General features: G+C 40.3%; 1 protein-coding gene across 1 annotated transcript in view; it reads left to right on the top strand.

Annotated features, from left to right (window-relative positions):
• The window catches only part of myo3a (myosin IIIA), a 458,747-nt gene that overhangs the window by 408,373 nt on the left and 29,319 nt on the right, over nucleotides 1-21,055 (top strand). Inside the window, exon 33 of the mRNA XM_051929020.1 lies at nucleotides 13,079-13,170. Coding sequence (XP_051784980.1) covers nucleotides 13,079-13,170 — 92 coding nt within the window. The remainder of the gene's footprint in view (nucleotides 1-13,078; nucleotides 13,171-21,055) is intronic.

Here is a 21,055-nt window from a genome sequence, read left to right as displayed (position 1 = left end):
GTCCCAATGAGCACAGTGGCCTCCATCATCCGTAAGTGGAAGAAGCTCTAAACTGAGCGATCGGGGGAGAAGGGCCTTAGTCAGGGAGGTCACCAAGAACCCGATGGTCACTCTGTCAGAGCTCCAGAGGTCCTCTGTGGAGAGAGGAGAACCTTCCAGAAGGACAACCATCTCTGCAGCAATCCACCAATCAGGCCTGTATGGTAGAGTGGCCAGACGGAAGCCACTCCTTAGTAAAAGGCACATGGCAGCCCGCCTGGAATTTGCCAAAAGGCACCTGAAGGACTCTCAGACCATGAGAAAGAAAATTCTCTGGTCTGATGAGACAAAGATTGAATTCTTTGGTGTGAATGCCAGGCGTCACCTTTGGAGGAAACCAGGCCCAACTCATCACCAGGCCAATACCATCCCTACAGTGAAGCATGGTGGTGGCAGCATCATGCTGTGGGGATGTTTTTCAGTGGCAGGGACTGGGAGACTAGTCAGGATAAAGGGAAGATGACTGCAGCAATGTACAGAGACATCCTGCTCCAGAGCGCTCTTGACCTCAGACTGGGGCGACAGTTCATCTTTCAGCAGGGCAACGACCCTAAGCACACAGCCAAGATATCAAAGGAGTGGCTTCAGGACAACTCTGTGAATGTCCTTGAGGGGCCCAGCCAGAGCCCAAACTTGAATCCGATTGAACATCTCTGGAGAGATCTTAAAATGGCTGTGCACCGATGTTTCCCATCCAACCTGATGGAGCTTGAGAGGTGCTGCAAAGAGGAATGGGCGAAACTGGCCAAGGATAGGTGTGCCAAGCTTGTGGCATCACATTCAAAAAGACTTGAGGCTGTAATTACTGCCAAAGGTGCATCGACAAAGTATTGAGCAAAGGCTGTGAATACTTATGGACATGGGATTTCTTTTTTTTATTTATTTTTAATAAATTTGCCAAAACCTCAAGTAAACTTTTTTCACGTTGTCATTATGGGGTGTTGTGTGTAGAATTCTGAGGAAAAAAATAATTTAATCCATTTTGGAATAAGGCTGTAACATAACAAAATGTAGAAAAAGTGATGCGCTGTGAATACTTTCCGGGTGCACTGTATAACTTAAAAGAATGCTGATACAACTATCAGCCAACTGCACTGTCAGCGTTTCTCTGTTTCTTACTTCTGTAGCACTTCGGGCAGCCACTTCATATGCTGGGTTGACTAGAAGGGGGTGGGGCTTGCTCCAGATGTCACAGCTGCATAGACATGCCCTCGCAGTGGAGAAAGGACAGGATACCATTAGTGACAGTGCCCCCTCGTGCCCCGGAGTGGTAGTACTTCAATCAAGCTTGGCAGAGGACCCCTGGACGCCCATGTGTGGTGGTCTGTAGAGTTTAGCTATTCGGTGATGATGGTCTTGTGGTTCATCTGGTCCTTCTTTTACCCTCCAGTACACGAATACTCTATAGAATTGAGCTGTAATGTGTTTGCCATCAGTAATTCAAATTAAAGACAGACAGAGTAACTAAAACAATGTAGAATTTGTCCAAAATAGACAATGGTTCGTGTCAGTGATTTTCTTTCCATGCCATTCCTATGTGGCATCTGTGTTCATTTTTAAATTCAGCCAGAGCAAAATTTCAACTTGATTCATCCTTCAAATGGACAATCAAAAGTGCTGTAAATAATACTCAGAGTTTGTTTCCTTTCTCTGCGCATAATTCATCATGATTGATCAAAGTTGTAACGTGATGGTGGCAATTCAAATTCTAACCACATTACTCTTTAGCTAAAAAGCCATTTCACAATAATCATTGCATTTCATTACTGGGGCTTCAGCAATTGTTACCATAAATGAAATCATTAACATGGGAGCTATTAAATTACCATTATTCCACAAGCGCGCCGATATTTCTAGTGACCTTTTCAGCGCGCACGTTTAATAAACATGACAAAGTTGTTATAGCTAATTAGCGTTTACAGACTTTGATTCATTACTTAACATTTCAGCTGTCCTATCCAGAGCTTTAAAAATGAGTTTTATTTCAGCTTGCTACAGTAAAAGAAGAGCCGTGACATTTAATTCACATTAAGCAAAGTGAGCGAGTGCACAACCGTACAAAACAATGAAACAAAAAACGGGGATATGTAATTAGGGGGTCCTATCAGTGCTCCAGGGTTGGCTGAACACTGAAATTTGACTCAGTTGCTATGGAATATATTAGAAATTAGTTATGGAGAATGTCATCAGAATGTCATCAGTTAGGAGAGGCATATCTTAAATCAAGCAAGCACATACAGAGATGCAGAATCTGCAGACGAAGGACGCACCACCTTATACTTCTGACCAGCACCACGCTGACCAGCCACTTTACCTGACACATACGCACTTAAAATGTCCATTTTATCATACAAATTAAGAGAATTGTGTGCCAAGGGTTATGTCAGCAAGTTGACTAGTAAGTTTATTAAGCACCAGTAGGGAGACAAACAAGGATTGTAAGATCAAAAAATGTGAACGCCAAGCCAAAAAGTGAAAAAAAAATCAGAAAATGAAGCAAAAGGGTGTATATTACAAAAGAATCAAATGAGAAAAGTTTAAAGCAGAGGCCATGGCAAACGGCATAACTTGGATAAGGAACGTTTAACTCATCTGGTCCGGTCACAACATGCCCTGAAAATGTGAGGTGCCGCCAGAATGATGGCATCCAAAATGGCGGTGGTCATAAAAAAAAAAAAAAAACGGCAGCCAAAGTGTACTTAAAAAGATAAATAACTCATAAAGGAAATGACAGAACGAAAAAGTCACATCAGAAATGAAATTTACAGCTCCAAACTTTCTAAACGAGTGTGCAATCATAAAAGTTGGTTGAAAAGAATACAAAAAAAGGTTAACAAAATCCAAATTGTAACATCGAGAACTCGCCTTCCAGTACTGTGGCTTTAGTAAGGTGAAGGGTAAGTTTAGTAAGTTTTTCAAGTTGAAGTTATATCCTCACAATCATGGTATATATTCATTTAGCACATAAAATTGTGTTCAGATGTGAAGCATTTTCTATTGAATTTATTAAAAGCAAGTAACGTTCCATACAAACAAGTCAAACTTAACACAACTAAATTCAATTCAAACCCCACCCAAGAGTAAGTGAGGAAGTCCAACAGCCAGAGTAGAAAAGCAGGAAAGAGAATCCTCTTCTCCAATATAAAAGCTTATTCTAAAATGTTATTTATCAGATCCTGCCAGGTTTTAATCAATCAAAAAAAATCAAAATCAAATAGCCTTTTATTGCCAATTCTGTATGTGCAGAACATACAGGAGAATCGAATTACTGTTTCTCTCTCATCTCTGTAGTACAATAAAATATAAAAAGTATAAAAGTATAACATATAAGATAAATAACATTACAACTTGTAAAGTAGACCTGTGTACAATGTGCATTAGTCATTAGTGCAAAAGCCACATACAGTAAAAAATGAGAAAGTGCATTATAGAGTAGCTTATGAGATGTACACAAAGACAAACAGTTAGCAGCAGATGTAATATTGAGTCCTTATACTGTATAATACCAGCTGAGGTAGGGTACTTGGTACATGGTGACTCTTGTTACGGTCCAGGGACAGGGGGCAAGGGGGGAGGGTAGTGGACAGAGTTCAGCATCCTGACAGCTTGGTGGATGAAGCTGTTAGACAGTCTTGTGGAGCGGACCCAGAGACTCCGGTACCTTTTCCCTGAGGCTAAAAAGGGAGTGTAAGGGGTGGGAGTAGTCACCAGCAATGCTGATGGCTCTACGGTTGAGACGGGTGTGGAAAATGTACTTGAGGGAGGGCAGTGGGGCACCAATGATCTTACTGGCCGCATCCACTATGTGTTGCAGGGACTTCCTACAGGAGGCAGTGCAGTCTCCATACCACACAGCTGGAGAGGATGCTCTCGATTGTGCCCAGGTAGAAAGAGCACACGATGGGGAGTGGAACTTGTGCTCTCCTCAGTTTGCGTAGAAAGTAGAAGCAGGAATGAGCTTTCTTGGCCAGTGATGTGGTGTTATCTAACCAGGAGAGGTCCTCGGAGATTTACATTTAAAAAATGGTTTGGACAGATCCTCTAAGTGAGAATTTGCTTTTTTCCAATTTCAAGTAGTATATAACATCAGTTACCAATTGACTTAAAAAGAGGTGGGTTACGATTCTTCCAGTTGAGCAAAACAAGTCTATGTGCTAATAGTGAAGTAAAGGCGATTACAGTTTGTTTGTCCTTTTCCACTTTAAGCTCCTCTGTGAGCCCACCAAACACAGCTGTTAGTGGATTAGGAGGGATTCTGACCCCAAGGCTGTCTGAAAGGTATTTTGGTCCAGAATGATGTGAATTTGGTGCAGGCCCAAAACATGTGACCCAGTGAGGCTGGAACTCGATTGCAGCGTTCGCAGGTTGGATCTTAGCCTGGAAACATTTTGGACAATTCTAAATGAGACAGATGTACTTGATAAAAGATTTTAAGTTGAGTAATTGTATGCTTTGCGCATATGGAGCTCGAGTGAATTCTATACATGGCAGACTTCTACTCCTTTTCTGAAATATATGAGTAAGAGATCCTTTTCCCCACTGTACTCTGGGATTTTTGAAAGGTGAAGCATTTTTTTTTATACATTTTAAAAATATCTTGTCTATTCTTGTAGTTCACAATGGGGCCCAAATGTACCAGTTTCTACAGGAGAAAGAAAAGGCCTTCTCAATTACCAAATATATCCACCTTGAAGCAGGAAAGACTTTACATTAAGAACAACCTTTGGTGCCTGTTTCATGTAATATACTCACCCAAAAAATCTGATTTTTCCAGAAATCCTGTAATCTTTGGACACCGAAATAGCTGAATGGGATTATCTATTTACTACAATGCACAGATTTGGGTTTAACCCCAATCTATCCACATTAGCTCAATTACTTCATGCCAGTCTAGAAGCCTAAGGCCACATTAATAATACAACCTCGGAATACATCCGATTAAAAAGAGACACTTGAAAAGGTTGCCCACTTTCACCCATGCTTTTTGTGCTAGCCATTGAGCCACTGGCTATTCATCTTTGCAAGAAAGAGAGATAAAGGGAATTATTAGAGAAGGACACAAGCAAAAAATATCACTGAGTGAGGGTGATATGGTGCTTTATATATCAGAACCACGATCATCTTTACCATTAGTCTCAAACACGTTAGGAGAATTTCAAAACATCTCTGGATTTAAAATTAATCAGAATAAAAGTGGTCTTTTTTCCAATGAACTCTGTAGCATATCATACTGGACTGGAGAGCTATCTGTTCAGAATAACAAAGAAGTTTAGATAGATAGATAGATAGATAGATAGATAGATAGATAGATAGATAGATAGATAGATAGATAGATAGATAGATAGATAGATAGATAGATAGATAGATAGATAGATAGATAGATAGATAGATAGATAGATAGATACTTTATTAATCCCAAGGGGAAATTCACATACTCCAGCAGCAGCATACTGATAAAAAGCAATATTAAATTAAAGAGTGATAACAATGCAGGTATAACAGACAGTAACTTTGTATAATGTTAACGTTTACCCCCCGGGTGGAATTGAAGAGTCGCATAGTGTGGGGGAGGAACGATCTCCTCAGTCTGTCAGTGGAGCAGGACGGTGACAGCAGTCTGTCGCTGAAGCTGCTCTTCTGTCTGGAGATGACATTGTTTAGTGGATGCAGTGGATTCTCCATGATTGACAGGAGTCTGCTCAGCACCCATCGCTCCGCCACAAATGTCAAACTGTCCAGCTCCATGCCTACAATAGAGCCTGCCTTCCTCACCAGTTTGTCCAGGCGTGAAGCGTCCCTCTTCTTTTTGCTGCCTCCCCAGCACACCACCGCGTAGAAGAGGGCACTCGCCACAACTGTCTGATAGAAAATCTGCAGCATCTTATTGCAGATGTTGAAAGACGCCCACCTTCTAAGGAAGTATAGTCAAATATCTGGGGATAACCTTCACAAATAAATATAAAGGTCATTTCCAATGCAATTTTGCAAATAACCAGGGATAAAATTAAACAAAATGTTTGCAGATGTTCCACCCTCCATCTTACAGGGAAATTTAACACTGTCAAAATGAACACCTTCCATAAGCTGTTATATTTATTCAAGAGTAGTCCTATATTCATATTGTTCTTTAAGACGTTCATTTCAAATATAACAACATTCATCTGGATCTGGAAATGGCCGTGCATTCCAAAAGTGACTCTACAAAGATCTAATCAGTCATTCAGCTTCACAGCCTCACATCACGCTGAATGACTAAAACACTAAGGTAAAATTGTTCTGGAGGTCCTTTTAAACCAATTTTCAGTTTGAACGCCTAATCTCTTTGGAACATTAGGCCTATAAAGGCACGAGTGATCATACAAATAACAAAGGTCAGACAGTACAGTATATTCATGACTGGCTAAAGCAGTAAAATTGTCTTTTTTTTTAATCTCCAACCAAGCATGTCGGCTCCCTTCATGACACATTTTCACCTCTTCTGTGTCCCTACACAGTTCCTAGCTTTATGTATGTGAACTGTCCCAAGGACTGTCACATATCAAGTCGGTCAGAGGCGTCACTGTTTTTATTGATTGCCAAAGACCAACAAAATACTCAATGGCTGTAATTTAGTCCCCTGGGGTTTGAATGTTTGAAATAATAATAATAATAATAACTAGGTGGTTCTGCCCCCTACTCACTTCGCTCACCAACCCCTGGGGCCTGCTGTCTCGCGGCTGAGTCACTCGAAGGGCAGCAGGGTGCTCCTCCATTAAAGAAAGCTATTGTATTTAAAGAGATGGCACGTATATACAGGGTAGAAGAGTATGCAGGGTGCAGGAGGAAGACGGTTTGGTACTTAGTTATTAGAGATAGTGTAGAACTTGAACCCTGGACACAGACAGACACGGACTCAGAATGTCTAAAAGCACACACGTTTATTTCTTCTTAATTCCTGCACACATCACAGTGCACCAAACAGCTACCCTAACTCAGTTCCTTTTCTTCTGCCGCCTCTACTCCTTTCCTCCTAAGCTTCGTCCACCTTCCACCCGACTCTGGCTGGCCTCCTTTATACTGCACCTGGAAGTGCTCCAGGTCTCTCCCGATTAACATCCGGCAGCACTTCCGGGTCTCATGTCTCTTTAGGGGGGGGTTACATCTGGTAGTATGTCCATTCACCCGGTCTTCTCTTCAAAATGGTATCCCATCCGGGCAAGATCTCCGGCCGTCCATCCCAATAAAAAATCAGTTACTTTCTATTTTAAATACCAATGAGTAATAAAACGTAGTAAAAAGTAAATAAAAAATTAAATTACATTAACGCCTCATCAAAAATAATATTATGAATTACTTTATCCTCTAACTCAGGGGTAGGCAACGTCGGTCCTGGAGTGCCACAGTATGTGCAGGTTTTTGTTCCAACCCAGTTCCTTAACGAGAACTCAATTATTGCTGATGAAGCACATATTGCTTAAGTGACATTTTAATGCTTCATTTTAGTGGTCTCGCTTGTTAAGGTTCTCTAACCTTAATTGCTTATTTCAATCTTAAACTGCTGCATTCAGTGTTTTAATTGCTCCTTATTAGCAATAAGATGTGTATAAACATTTTAGATTTCTATCAACTTTTGGGCTATTTCCGCTAACCAAAAGTGGTATTTTACCTTTTATTCATGCTGCAGAGCCCGATTTATTCAACTTTACTTTTATCATAATTGTTCAATATATTATTAGTTTGATTTGATGTGTTGTTGATGGTTCTTAAATGTACATAATATAAAAATATAATCATTGTCTTGCGGTTTACTGCTCAAATATCCATCCCCATATCTGAGTATGCGAGAAAGTCGAGGGGAGACCACTCCCGATTTTTTGCATTTCTGTTCGCATATTGTTTGGGATAATTTTCTCTTTTTTGTTTATTGGACAATTCTCTTTGTCCTTGATTTTTATTATATGCAGCTGTTTTTTGTTCATTTTCTTTTTTTCGATGTTCATTATCAGCTCCTGCCCCTGTTTATCTATCGCAGTCTAAAATTCAATATTCTTGAATGGATAATTTGCCTTTCTAAAATTACCATTATGATCCGACTGCATTGAAGGACGACTTAGCAGCACTAAGGGTGTTACGGGGTGGGACAGAGAGAGGATGTGTGCTGTAGGAGTAATGATTGGGTGAGCGGTGCGGAAGGCAGTGGTTAAGACTGAATAAAGTGGACCTGATAGAAAACGTTTTTTATAACTTTTTTTTTATATATACAGTGCATCCGGAAAGTATTCACAGTGCATCACTTTTTCCACATTTTGTTATGTTACAGCCTTATTCCAAAATGGATTAAATTAATTTTTTTCCTCAGAATTCTACACACAACACCCCATAATGACAAAGTGAAAAAAGTTTACTTGAGGTTTCTGCAAATTTATTAAAAATAAAAAAACTGAGAAATCCCATGTACATAAGTATTCACAGCCTTTGCTCAATACTTTGTCGATGCACCTTTGGCAGCAATTACAACCTCAAGTCTTTTTGAATATGATGCCACAAGCTTGGCACACCTATCCTTGGCCAGTGTCACCCATTCCTCTTTGCAGCACCTCTCAAGCTCCATCAGGTTGGATGGGAAGCGTCGGTGCACAGCCATTTTAAGATCTCTCCAGAGATGTTCAATCGGATTCAAGTCTGGGCTCTGGCTGGGCCACTCAAGAACATTCACAGAGTTGTCCTGAAGCCACTCCTTTGATATCTTGGCTGTGTGCTTAGGGTCGTTGTCCTGCTGAAAGATGAACCGTCGCCCCAGTCTGAGGTCAAGAGCGCTCTGGAGCAAGTTTTCATCCAGGATGTCTCTGTACATTGCTGCAGTCATCTTTCCCTTTATCCTGACTAGTCTCTCAGTCCCTGCCACTGAAAAACATCCCCACAGCATGATGCTGCCACCACCATGCTTCACTGTAGGGATGGTATTGGCCTGGTGATGAGCGGTGCCTGGTTTCCTCCAAACGTGACGCCTGGCATTCACACCAAAGAGTTCAATCTTTGTCTCATCAGACCAGAGAATTTTCTTTCTCATGGTCTGAGAGTCCTTCAGGTGCCTTTTGGCAAACTCCAGGCGGGCTGCCATGTGCCTTTTACTAAGGAGTGGCTTCCGTCTGGCCTCTCTACCATACAGGCCTGATTGGTGGATTGCTGCAGACATGGTTGTCCTTCTGGAAGGTTCTCCTCTCTCCACAGAGGACCTCTGGAGCTCTGACAGAGTGACCATCGGATTCTTGGTCACCTCCCTGACTAAGGCCCTTCTCCCCCCGATCGCTCAGTTTAGATGGCCGGCCAGCTCTAGGAAGAGTCCTGGTGGTTTCGAACTTCTTCCACTTACGGATGATGGAGGCCACTGTGCTCATTGGGACCTTCAAAGCAGCAGAAATTTTTCTGTAACCTTCCCCAGATTTGTGCTTCGAGACAATCCTGTCTCGGAGATCTACAGACAATTCCTTTGACTTCATGCTTGGTTTGTGCTCTGACATGAACTGTCAACTGTGGGACCTTATATAAACAGGTGTGTGCCTTTCCAAATCATGTCCAGTCAACTGAATTTACCACAGGTGGACTCCAATTAAGCTGCAGAAACATCTCAAGGATGATCAGGGGAAACAGGATGCACTTGAGCTCAATTGTGAGCTTCATGGCAAAGGCTGTGAATACTTATGTACATGTGCTTTCTCAATTTTTTTATTTTTAATAAATTTGCAAAAACCTCAAGTACACTTTTTTCATGTTGTCATTATGGGGTGTTGTGTGTAGAATTCTGAGGAAAAAAATGAATTTAATCCATTTTGGAATAAGGCTGTAACATAACAAAATGTGGAAAAAGTGATGCGCTGTGAATACTTTCCGGATGCACTGTAGAGAGAGATCATAAAAATAATAATAATGTATTTACAGTGGGTTCAGAAAGTACTATATTTAGACCCACCACATTATGCTATGGGCGATGTGGTGGCTCTGAGGTTAGGGATCTGTGCCAGCAATCAGAAGGTTGCCAATTTGAATCCCATAAACACCAGAAGTGACTCTACTCCGTTGGGCCCTTGAGCGAGACCCTTAACCTGCAATCACTCCGTCCTGGGTATGACGTTAACCCGCATCCTGCCCTACAAGTAGGCCCTCTAACCTGCAGGGAAAACTTGGGGGTTGGTGGCAGGCTTGGCACTCCAGCCACTGTAGAAAGCCTCCCACTGTTCCATTCCATTTGAACTAGTGTGGTGCTGAGGTGTCACCCGTTGCACGGCTGCACTCGGGTCCTAATCTGGGATCTTGAGATGGCTTGTCATGTGGTGGGGTGCGGCAATGTGCTGTATCAGTGCCTACTCCTATCCTCCTCCTCCTTTACTTTCTGTACACTTTATTGTGGTGTAGATTTCATTTTAAATGGCTGCATCTGCCATTTTTGCCCATCAATCTACAATCAATAGCCCACAATGATAAAGTGGAAACGTGTTTAAGAAAGGTTTGCACATTTATTAAAAATCAAAACCTAAAATCTCTCCATCATGTAACTATTATAACCCTTAAGCCAGTATGTTGCAGAAACCCCACTGACTTTGTGTGTAAATCTCAAGCTTTGCACACCTGGATTTGTGCAGTTTATTCCATTCTTCCTGGCAGATCCCCTCAGACTCCATTAGATTTGACGAAAAGCGGCTGTAAACTGCCATCCTCAGGCCACTCAACGACACTCAGACATTTGTCTCAAAGCCACTCCAGCATTGCCGTCATGACTGTATGATTTGGGTCGACTTTCACCCCAGTCTCTGAGGTGGTGTGCACTCTGTAGCAGAGCAGGGGACCTCTCTGTGTTGGGCTGCATTCCTCCTTTCCTCAATTCTGACCAGTCTCCCTGCCACTGTCACAAAGAAGCAACCCTCATAGCATGATAGTGCCACCACCATGCTTCACCTTAGGGATGGTAGTAGTCAGGTGATGATCAGAGTCTGGTCTTCACCGGTCATATTGTTTCAAGTTCTCCTAAAAGAGTTCAATTTTTGTCTTGTCACACCAGAGAATCGTTTCCCACTTCCTCTCAGACTCCTTTAAATTCTGTTTGGCAAACTCCAGGTGAGAGTTAGTTACTTTATCATTAGTGCATGATTAATGGAGTGCTGCTGAGATGGTCACCCTTTGGAGAAGTTCTGTCAGAGTGACCATTGGGTTCTTGGTCACCTCCCTCTTCCAAGGCCCTCAGTTTACTCAGTTTGGCCAAAAGACCAACTCTACGAAGAGTCCTGGTGGTTCCAAACTTCTTCTATTTCACAATTACTGAGGCCACCGTTCTCCTGGGAACACTCAAAGCTTTATAAATGTTTTGATCCCCTTGCCCTGATCTGCGCCTCCCCACAATTTGATCGCAGAGGTCAGCAGTGAATTCCTTGAACTTCATGGCTTGGTTTTTGTCCTGAAATGCAGTGTGAATTTTGGGACCTTCTAAATAGAAGCTACCGCTACACACGTGCCTTCCTAGACCAATCTTATGTCCAATCAATTCAGTTTGCCACAGGTGGACTCCAATCAAGTTCTCAACAAAACTCATGGAGAATTAAAGCAAAAAGGATGGTCCCGACAACAATGTGGAGTGAATACTTCCTTGAATGAGAGATTTCAGATTTTGATTTTTGATAAATTTGCAAACCTCTCTGAAATGTCATTGTCATTTTCTCACTGTGAGTTATTGAGTAATGAAAATGGGATGTGTATCCATTTAAAAATTTAATCTGCAACACAATAAAATGAGTAGAAAATGAAGGTGGTCTGAATGCTTTTTCTGAATCCACTGTAATGCTGCCTTGAATTCTCCATCCTGACCTGACTCTCCTTTATAGTGACCTTGTCTTACAGCGGGCTCAGAAATTATGCCATCATAATTCTGTAGATATAGGATTTAAATTTTGTTTTAACAAAAACATTCCAGTTTAAGAAGAAGAAAGAAAAATATCCATAAAAGATGCAAGAATGTTACTAATATAAAAATAAAAATGGAACAGCTGGTTTCTAAGGCAGGCTGGCCAGAGAATCTGACATCTGAAAAGTATCTTCTTTCTCGTGAAATGAAGTTGTAATGGATCCTATATGATATATAATTGCTGCTGTATGGCAAAAGCTTTTCTCCTTCTGAGTTATTTTTTCTCCAATTGCTGCTTTGTAGAAGTCTCACTGCGGGTAAAGCAAGGCCTGCCAGCGTCTTCAGCCAGACAAGGCTGATCCTGCGATGCACTTCATTAGCATTACAAAGGAAGAAAATGAAAGACTCTCGTGTGATTCTGTGTACTGCACTTATCTTTCTTAAAACAGCAACCACTTTCCCATAAGCTGAAGGTCCCTGCCTTAAAGATGATAGGAGGTGTAATTAGATTTCAGTTATTTATGTTGCTTGATTTGCGTCAGATCGCCTACCTTTGTCTTTACTATTATAACATTTGGACTTATCGTCAAAACCTTCATTAATGGTTCTTTATAATAAAGGCATGAAAAATGAAAGACAATGAATGCCCAATCAGAGGAGTAAAAATTTAATAGGAGATCGGCAGCCCTGATAACAGGCCACATTACAATGGGTAAAACAAAAAAAAACAAAACCCTTGGTCGAAAATTATAGTGCATGAACTGGCGCTCTCCACAGACCTGATCAGGCTCGAGCGGCACACGTCTCCAGGCAACACCAAACTGCTCTGATCTCCATTTGATGGCAAATGGCTGTGCTGAAATGGCAAGAGATTGAGGAAGAGGTTGTTTAGAGGCAACGTGATGATACAAAGTAATGCTGTGCAGAAGTGCAAAGCACTTGAGAAGGTAATGGTACAGATGGGGGAGAGAGCTCTGCATTGTTGGAACGGTGTAACTGAAACTCACTTCAGACGATGTCAGCGTTTAACAAATCTTGTAAATAGAATTACACTGCATTTAACAGCCTAAACAAGAGCATGTATACGGTAGCTATTCAAGATAAACAGGTAATCTTCAAATCTTTAAATGTAATTTTTATGGGATTAATTTCTCTAATATTCCACAGCTGAACAGCCACAGACCAGATCACCAAGACGACCTCAGCAACCAAAAACACTGGACAGTCCAGAAGACTCAACATACTACAATCTTATTCACGTAAGTTGGGACATACTCACATCTATCTATCTATCTATCTATCTATCTATCTATCTATCTATCTATCTATCTATCTATCTATCTATCGGTCTGTCTGTCTGTCTGTCTGTCTGTCTGTCTGTCTATCTAATCATATAGTGCCTTTCCTATCTCTCTATCTATCTATTATATAGTGCCTTTCACATCTATCTATCTATCTATCTATCTATCTATCTATCTATCTATCTATCTATCTATCTATCTATCTATCTATCTATCTATCTATCTATCTAATCATATAGTGCCTTTCCTATCTCTCTATCTATCTATTATATAGTGCCTTTCACATCTATCTATCTATCTATCTATCTATCTATCTATCTATCTATCTATCTATCTATCTATCTATCTATCTATCTAATCATATAGTGCCTTTCCTATCTCTCTATCTATTATATAGTGCCTTTCACATCTATCTATCTATCTATCTATCTATCTATCTATCTATCTATCTATCTATCTATCTATCTATCTATCTAATCATATAGTGCCTTTCCTATCTCTCTATCTATCTATTATATAGTGCCTTTCACATCTATCTATCTATCTATCTATTCTATAGTGCTTTTCATATCTATCTGTTCTATAGTGCCTTTTCTATCTCTTGTAACAAGGGTGCTACATAGGCGCCTGACCCGACACAGACTCAAACCAGAGGAACATACAAAAACCAAGGAACTTTTATTTTTCTTCACCTGTGGGGCACATCTTCCCCGTGTCCCACAAGCACAACACAGTCCCAAAGCACACCACTAAACACAAACACTCTTCTCGTTTCACCACCTCCATCAAGCATCGTTCTCCTCCTCCCGACTCTGGCCATTGAGTGGTGGCTGCTGGCCCCTTGTATGGTCCACCCGGAAGTGCTCCAGGTGGTTGACTGCAGAGTTCCGGCTGCACTTCCAGATGTGGCGAATACACTGCCCATAAGGGCTCAGGAGTTCCAGCTGCAGCATCCCCTGGCGGCGCCTGCGGGACCCAACAGGGCTGCACTCAACTCCAATTCCCATGGAGCCCTGTGGGAAACCGAGGCACCGCTCCAACCCATGGGGGTTGCCATCTAGCATCCAGGGGGAGGTATTGCAAAGTCCATGGCTGCTCCCCCTGAACATATACTGAAGGGGTGTCCCGACCGGACATGGACCCCGGCCGTCCGCCACACTCTTTATCTATCTATTACATAGTGCCTTTCCTATCTATCTATCTATCTATCTATCTATCTATCTATCTATCTATCTATCTATTATATAGTGCCTTTCATATCTATCTATCTACCTATCTATCTATCCATCTATCTGTTATATACTGTAGTGCCTTTCCCATCTATCTATCCATATTATCTATCTATCTATCTGTTATATAGTGCCTTTCCTATCTATCTATCATCTATCTATCCACAAGAGACTGTAGATGACAGTGATGGACAGGTGGCCACGCTTCATGGTGGACCACCCACAAAACATACACAACATAACAAAAGTTGCTTAAAAATAAGGAAACTAAAAAATCAACTAAATGACACAAAAGAGACATCTGAATGCTAGTCGGAGGAGGAACCCTGGTTGAAATATAACAGTTATACTAATTGATACATACAAAGTGTACTTGTCATAATCCATTTGTTATATCATTCTGGTATGGTCTTTGTTTAAAATTATATTTGTCTTATTTGTTTATGCTATTTTTGTGATATACCCTTAAAGATGCTGGTGTGTAGCAAATGACATCCAAGCTTTTAGATTTAAAAGAAAACTATACAGCAATCATTTTTTCAAATTCTATTCAGCATTTCAAGGACCCCTCCTTTAATTTTTTAAGTTAATGTTCCCTGTTTTTCAGTTACCCTGCTGATTACACTTAATGTTCAAAATACAATTTTAAAAGCATTCCAATGTGGCAACAGTTTTTTCTAATAGTATTTTCCATGAGAAATGAAGCAAGCAGAATATTGTCTTTATGAATTAAGTGGAATTTAAAGTGCAGTTTCAGAAAGACAAATATACAGAATCCTAAAAAACAGGCAAGACAAATCACAAAAAACAGCAACTAATGCTTACAAAACACTTCAAACAAGAAATGATCTCCATCTCCTACACCAATGAAAGGCAACCTTTTTCGAGTTGCGGCGCACTAAGTCCAAAAATTTTCTTTCGCGGTGCACCTGAGGGACTGCCCATAAATAAAGTCGTGATGACACAATCTATGGACAGTCGCAAATAAAAACAGTTAATTTTACAAGTTTGAAAGACATTTTATTAATAAAGGAATCAAAGGATAAATCTTACATTTAATTAATGTGAACGTTGAGATTGTTTTTCAGCACATATGAGATTGATGCGAGGATCAATTTTCGAAAGACAGACGCGCATTTCCTTGTCGATCATTTGAAGTGTGTCGCGTTTCTTAGACTTCATTTCCATACAGCGATACTCTCTCGTCGGCAAGAGCCGAAATGTAGCGCTTGTATTTTCTCGTTCTATATTTGCTCCACCTTCTTCTATCCGTACAGTGACCGAGATCTTCTAACAACGAGACTTTTTAAGTCTCACGAGATGTGTTTTTGACACCGCTGGTGTTGATATTATTATGAATGGTGAACAGCGAAAATTTTAACTTGCATTCAAAATAAATACATTTGTTTATTCAACAATCTGATTATCCGTTATCTGTTTTTCCAACATAAAATATTTTTTTTAAAACATTATCTTTTTAATCAACCAAAAGTTCAAAAACACTAGCAATTTTAAATATTTTACAAAAGTTTTTGCGGCTCCCCTAGAAAATTCCATGGCGCACCGGTTGCCCGACAGTGTCCTACTTAAATTACCAGAGGGAGGCCTCAAGATTGGTGACATCAGGGTGACCCCACCTCCTAAGGAACCACCCACAAAATACAAGTGTACCTAAGGGAACGCGATTTTACATATAGAAACATAATAATTCATACACAGAAGACTATTAACAAAAAAATAAATAATTACAAAAAGACATAAAAAGAACTTAAATAGAGGCCAGGGGGGATACCCTGGCAGACATATAATACAGAGCAGCCATGGATGGGGCATTAGTCCTTTATAGACTGTACTCACACACACACGCACACGCGCAAACACTACCACTTTAGAACAGTCAAAAACTCATTGAACTTAAAATACCTTGAACTTGAAAAATTCACATATTCCTCCTATATTAAGTGGATTATATATTTTTATTTGAAGTTTTTATATATGTTACCAGAAATGTATGAAACGCAGGCATTGTATATAATGACTAGGCAATATATAGAATGCCTGCCGTTTTTGGGCAAAGTATGAAATATTCGAATTATTTTAATATTAAATATACTTTCCCTAGGCATTGTATGTAATACCTAGGCATTATATAGAATGACAAATGCTATTTAGGCAAAGAATTAAAAGAGAGTCATGAAAAGGCTTTTATTGAAAAGACGTATATGAAAATGAAAGAAACACAAAATAAAGTATAGGACTTTCTTATTGAGGAAAACAAGAGAAAGTAAAATATGAACCTACTTGTTGCAACAAGGATGGAAAGAGTTTTATTTTAAATTGCACTTAATTCCGAACAAAGACTGAAATGCAAATGGGGAATTCTCCATCTGAGGCGAGCGTCGAAAGTCACGCGCCTTGCCACGTCACATTAGAAACATCATTAGTGGGAGTATTTTATACTTTGTCGGTTTGTCTTTTGGCATTGCATAGAATGCCTAGGAAATGCGTGACATATTAATCGTTTCATACTTTGACGTCCAATTTTCGGCATTCTATATATTGCCTAGGCATTCTGTACAATGCCTGCCTTTCATACATTGCCGGTAACATATATATTGAATTAATTATTGTTATGGTTTTGCCCGGAATTTTGTCCCTTGCTCAATTTTGTTTTCATTATATTTAGCCATTTAGTTTGATATTTTCTTTTATTAGTTATGTTTTGTTTTCATTATTTCTTCATTTTATTTATTCAGAATTATTTTATTTATTAATATTTTGCATTTCTGTCTTATGCTGTTAATGTATACATTAATTCTCTATGTTTTCTGCCCTGACCTCCTTACGTGAAGCCTTGGAGGGCGGGCCACCCAATTCAACACTTATGGAGGCATTGCCAATTGTATTTAAGACAAGGCAGCATTTACTTTGGCTGATTCAGCAGTGACGTTTGTGCCTGTTGTGCAGATTGTGCTTTTTTTCTGAGTTTGGATTTTTTGGTTTTGATCCCCAGTTCTTGACAACTTAAGGCAAAGCATAGCTGTTTCCTTTGTTTTTTAATCCTCTCAATATATGTTTAAATATTGAAGGATCTGTTTTTTTTTCAGTTTTCTCTGGCCAGAGGTGTTTAACTATTTTGAACATTTATATTTATGACTGTTAAGCCTTTGTTCACTTTTTGGCCGGTGCAGGGTATAAGCCTGGGTCTTGAGTTTTGGAATGGTTATCTAAGGTGGTGAAACCTACACTCATGGTCCGACCTGTAAAGCACTGCAGGTTTTGTTATGATATGAAGATTTCTCCATGGCAAAATAAAAGAGGCCTTCAAAGTATAAGCCAAGCAACAACCCAGAATTATATGTGGCCAGTCCAGCAAAGTCTCACTTGACATCAGCCTGGACAATAAGGCATCCTGCTGGCTTCAGCTGAAACAGGCCCAAAATTGTGAAGCTGGAAATACAATTATAAAGCCACACAAGAGGGAGGATTACCGACAACCTTTGGCTTGTGCATAGAACGGTCAACAAAGAATCAGGTCAGGTAAGGGAGCATGCACTGGCACAGTGCGGTGCCTATGCTCACCTCAACACGTAACAACTCAGAATCCTGGTTGGCAACCCCCTAGGGAAGACACACAGACTAACTCATGATGAGAGACAATGAAGATGTGGGCATATCTGTGATGTGATGGGAAGTACAAGTGAAGAGAAAATGAGGGAAGCCAAAGTGGAGATGGATATATAAAGTACAAGAAGATCTGAAGGAAAATGGTCTGAATGGGTAGGAGGTGGTGCAGGACCAAGCTGTTTGGAGAAGGTTGATCAAGCACATCAACCCTGAATAGAAGTGGGTGATATTGATGAAGAAGAAGCAGAAGTTGTTTGCCAGCACAAAGCAGTGGATGGGCAAAGGTCTGTTAGCCAATTAGACCTGATTAGGAGAGTTATGAGGGAAGCATAGCAGAGGAGGGTATAGAGACCACATATCTGTTTGGAATTATGAAAAAGGAATGATGCAAATGAGTACGGAAGATGAATTGGAAGTAGGCGGGTGGGGACAGAAACTCCTTTTTAAATGAATGATTCCCACCCCTGAGCCTTCTCAGATAACCAGAGGGACAGCTTCAAAGTGGTAATGTCAGGGTGATCCCACCTCATGGAGTTCCACCCCCAAAGAACATAAGACATAAATAAATTTTAAAGAGACAACATACAATAATAATCTTCACATAAAATGTGTTAAAACACATATAAAACAATGAATTATATACACATGTTAAAACATAATAGGTCATAGGGTGTATGAGAACATGGGGACAACCTTTAAAAAAGATTTTAGGGAGACTACAAGGCAGTTTGAGAGGAATATAGCAGATAAGGCAAAAGATGACCCAAAGAGGTTCTTTCAGTATTTTATTAATGAAAGAACAGTCAAGGAGAAGATAAAGAGCATCAGAAATAGTAAAGGAGAATTAAAAAATGCAGACATTGAAATCACAAATGCTCTAAACTTGCATTTTTCTGAGGTCTTCACATGTGAGGAAGTACAGTAGATAAGCTTCCAGAGGTAAAAAGGACCACTAAGGAGAAACTAAAGGATTTGGAAATTGTAGAGAGAGAAGTGCTGCTTAGATTAAAAGGCTAAAATCAAACAAATCACCAAAGCAGATAATACAGTCATATGAAAAAGTTTGGGAACCCCTCTCAGCCTGCATAATAATTGAGTCTCCTTTCAACAAAAAAGATAACAGTGGTATGTCTTTCATTTCCAAGGAACATCTGAGTACTGCGGTGTTTTCTGAACAAAGATTTTTAGTGAAGCAGAATTTAGTTGTAGAAATTAAATCAAATGTGAAAAACTGGCTGTGCACAAATGTGGGTCCCCTTGTCATTTTGCTGATTTGAATGCCTGTCACTGCTCAATGCTGATTACTTACAACACCAAATTGGTTGGATGAGCTCGTTAAGCCTTGAACTTCATAGACAGGTGTGTCCAATCATGAGATATAAAGTTATTTAAGGTGGTCAATTACAAGTTGTGCTTCCCTTTGACTCTCCTCTGAAGAGTGACAGCATGGGATCCTCAAAACAACTCTCCAAAGATCTGAAAACAAAGATTGTTCAGTCTCCTGGTTTAGAGGAAGGCTACAAAAAGCCATCTCAGAGGTTTAAACTGTCAGTTTCAACTGTAAGGAATGGAATCAGGAAATGGAAGGCCACAGGCACAGTTGCTGTTAAACCCAGCAGGTCTGGCAGGCCAAGAAAAATACAGGAGCAGCATATGAACAGGATTGTGAGAATGGTGACAGACAACCCACAGATCACCTCCAAAGACCTGCAAGAACATCTTGCTGCAGATGGTGTATCTGTACATCGTTCTACAATTCAGCACAATTTGCACAAAGAACATCTGTATGGCAGGGTGATGAGAAAGAAGCCCTTTCTGCACTCACGCCACAAACAGAGTCACTTGTTGTATGCCAATGTTCATTTAGACAAGACAGATTCATTTTGGAACAAAGTGCTTTGGACTGATGAGACAAAAATTGAGTTATTAGGTCATAACAAAAAGCGCTTTGCATGGCGGAAGAAGAACACCGCATTCCAAGAAAAACACCTGCTGCCTACTGTCAAATTTGATGGAGGTTCCATCATGCTGTGGGGCTGTGTGGCTAGTTCAGGGACTGGGGCCCTTGTTAAAGTTGAGGGTCGGAAGAATTCAACCCAAAATCAACAAATTCCTCAGGATAATGTTCAAGCATCAGTCACAAAGTTGAAGTTACGCAGGGGTTGGATATTCCAACAAGACAATGACCCAAAACACAGTTCGAAATCTACAATGGCATCCATGAAGAGGGAGAAGTACAATGTTCTGGAATGGCCGTCACAGTCCCCTGACTTGAATATCATCAAAAATCTATGGGATGATTTGAAGCAGGCTGTCCATGCTCAGCAGCCATCAAATTGAACTGAACTGGAGAGATTTTGTATGAAGAATGGTCAGAAATACCTCCATCCAGAATCCAGACACTCGTCAAAGGCTATAGGAGGACAGCGTCTAGAGGGTGTTAGATTAGCAAAAGGAGGCTCAACTAAGTATTGATGTCATATCTCTGTTGGGGTGCCCACGTTTATGCACCTGTCTAATTCTGTTATGATGCATATTGCATATTTTCAGTTAATCCAATAAACTTAATGTCACTGCTGAAATACTACTGTTTCCATAAGGCATGTCATATATTAAAAGGAAGTTGCTCAGCCAATGATAAACAAAAATCCAAAGAATTAAGAGGGGTTCCCAAACTTTTTCATATGACTGTATTTACCCTCTTACCCTAGGTTCTTAAGGAGGTTGGCGAGTACATATATAAAATCTTGTCACATATTTTTAGGAAGTCACTGCACACTGGGGAAAGACTGGATAATGGCAAATACTATCCTGTGATATAAAAAGGGTGATAGGCCAGTAAGCTTAACGTGCCTCACAGGGAAATTATTGGAAGGAATTATTAAGGATATGACTGAGCAACACATGGCAAGAAGAGTTTTACTGAACAGCCAGCATGGGTTCAAAAGATGGAGGTCAAGTTTTACCAACACTTTGGAATTCTATGA

The sequence above is a fragment of the Erpetoichthys calabaricus genome, chromosome 6 (assembly GCF_900747795.2).
Source record: "Erpetoichthys calabaricus chromosome 6, fErpCal1.3, whole genome shotgun sequence".
Taxonomy (NCBI): Eukaryota; Metazoa; Chordata; class Cladistia; order Polypteriformes; family Polypteridae; genus Erpetoichthys; species Erpetoichthys calabaricus.
This window is presented reverse-complemented; position numbering and strand designations above follow the sequence as displayed.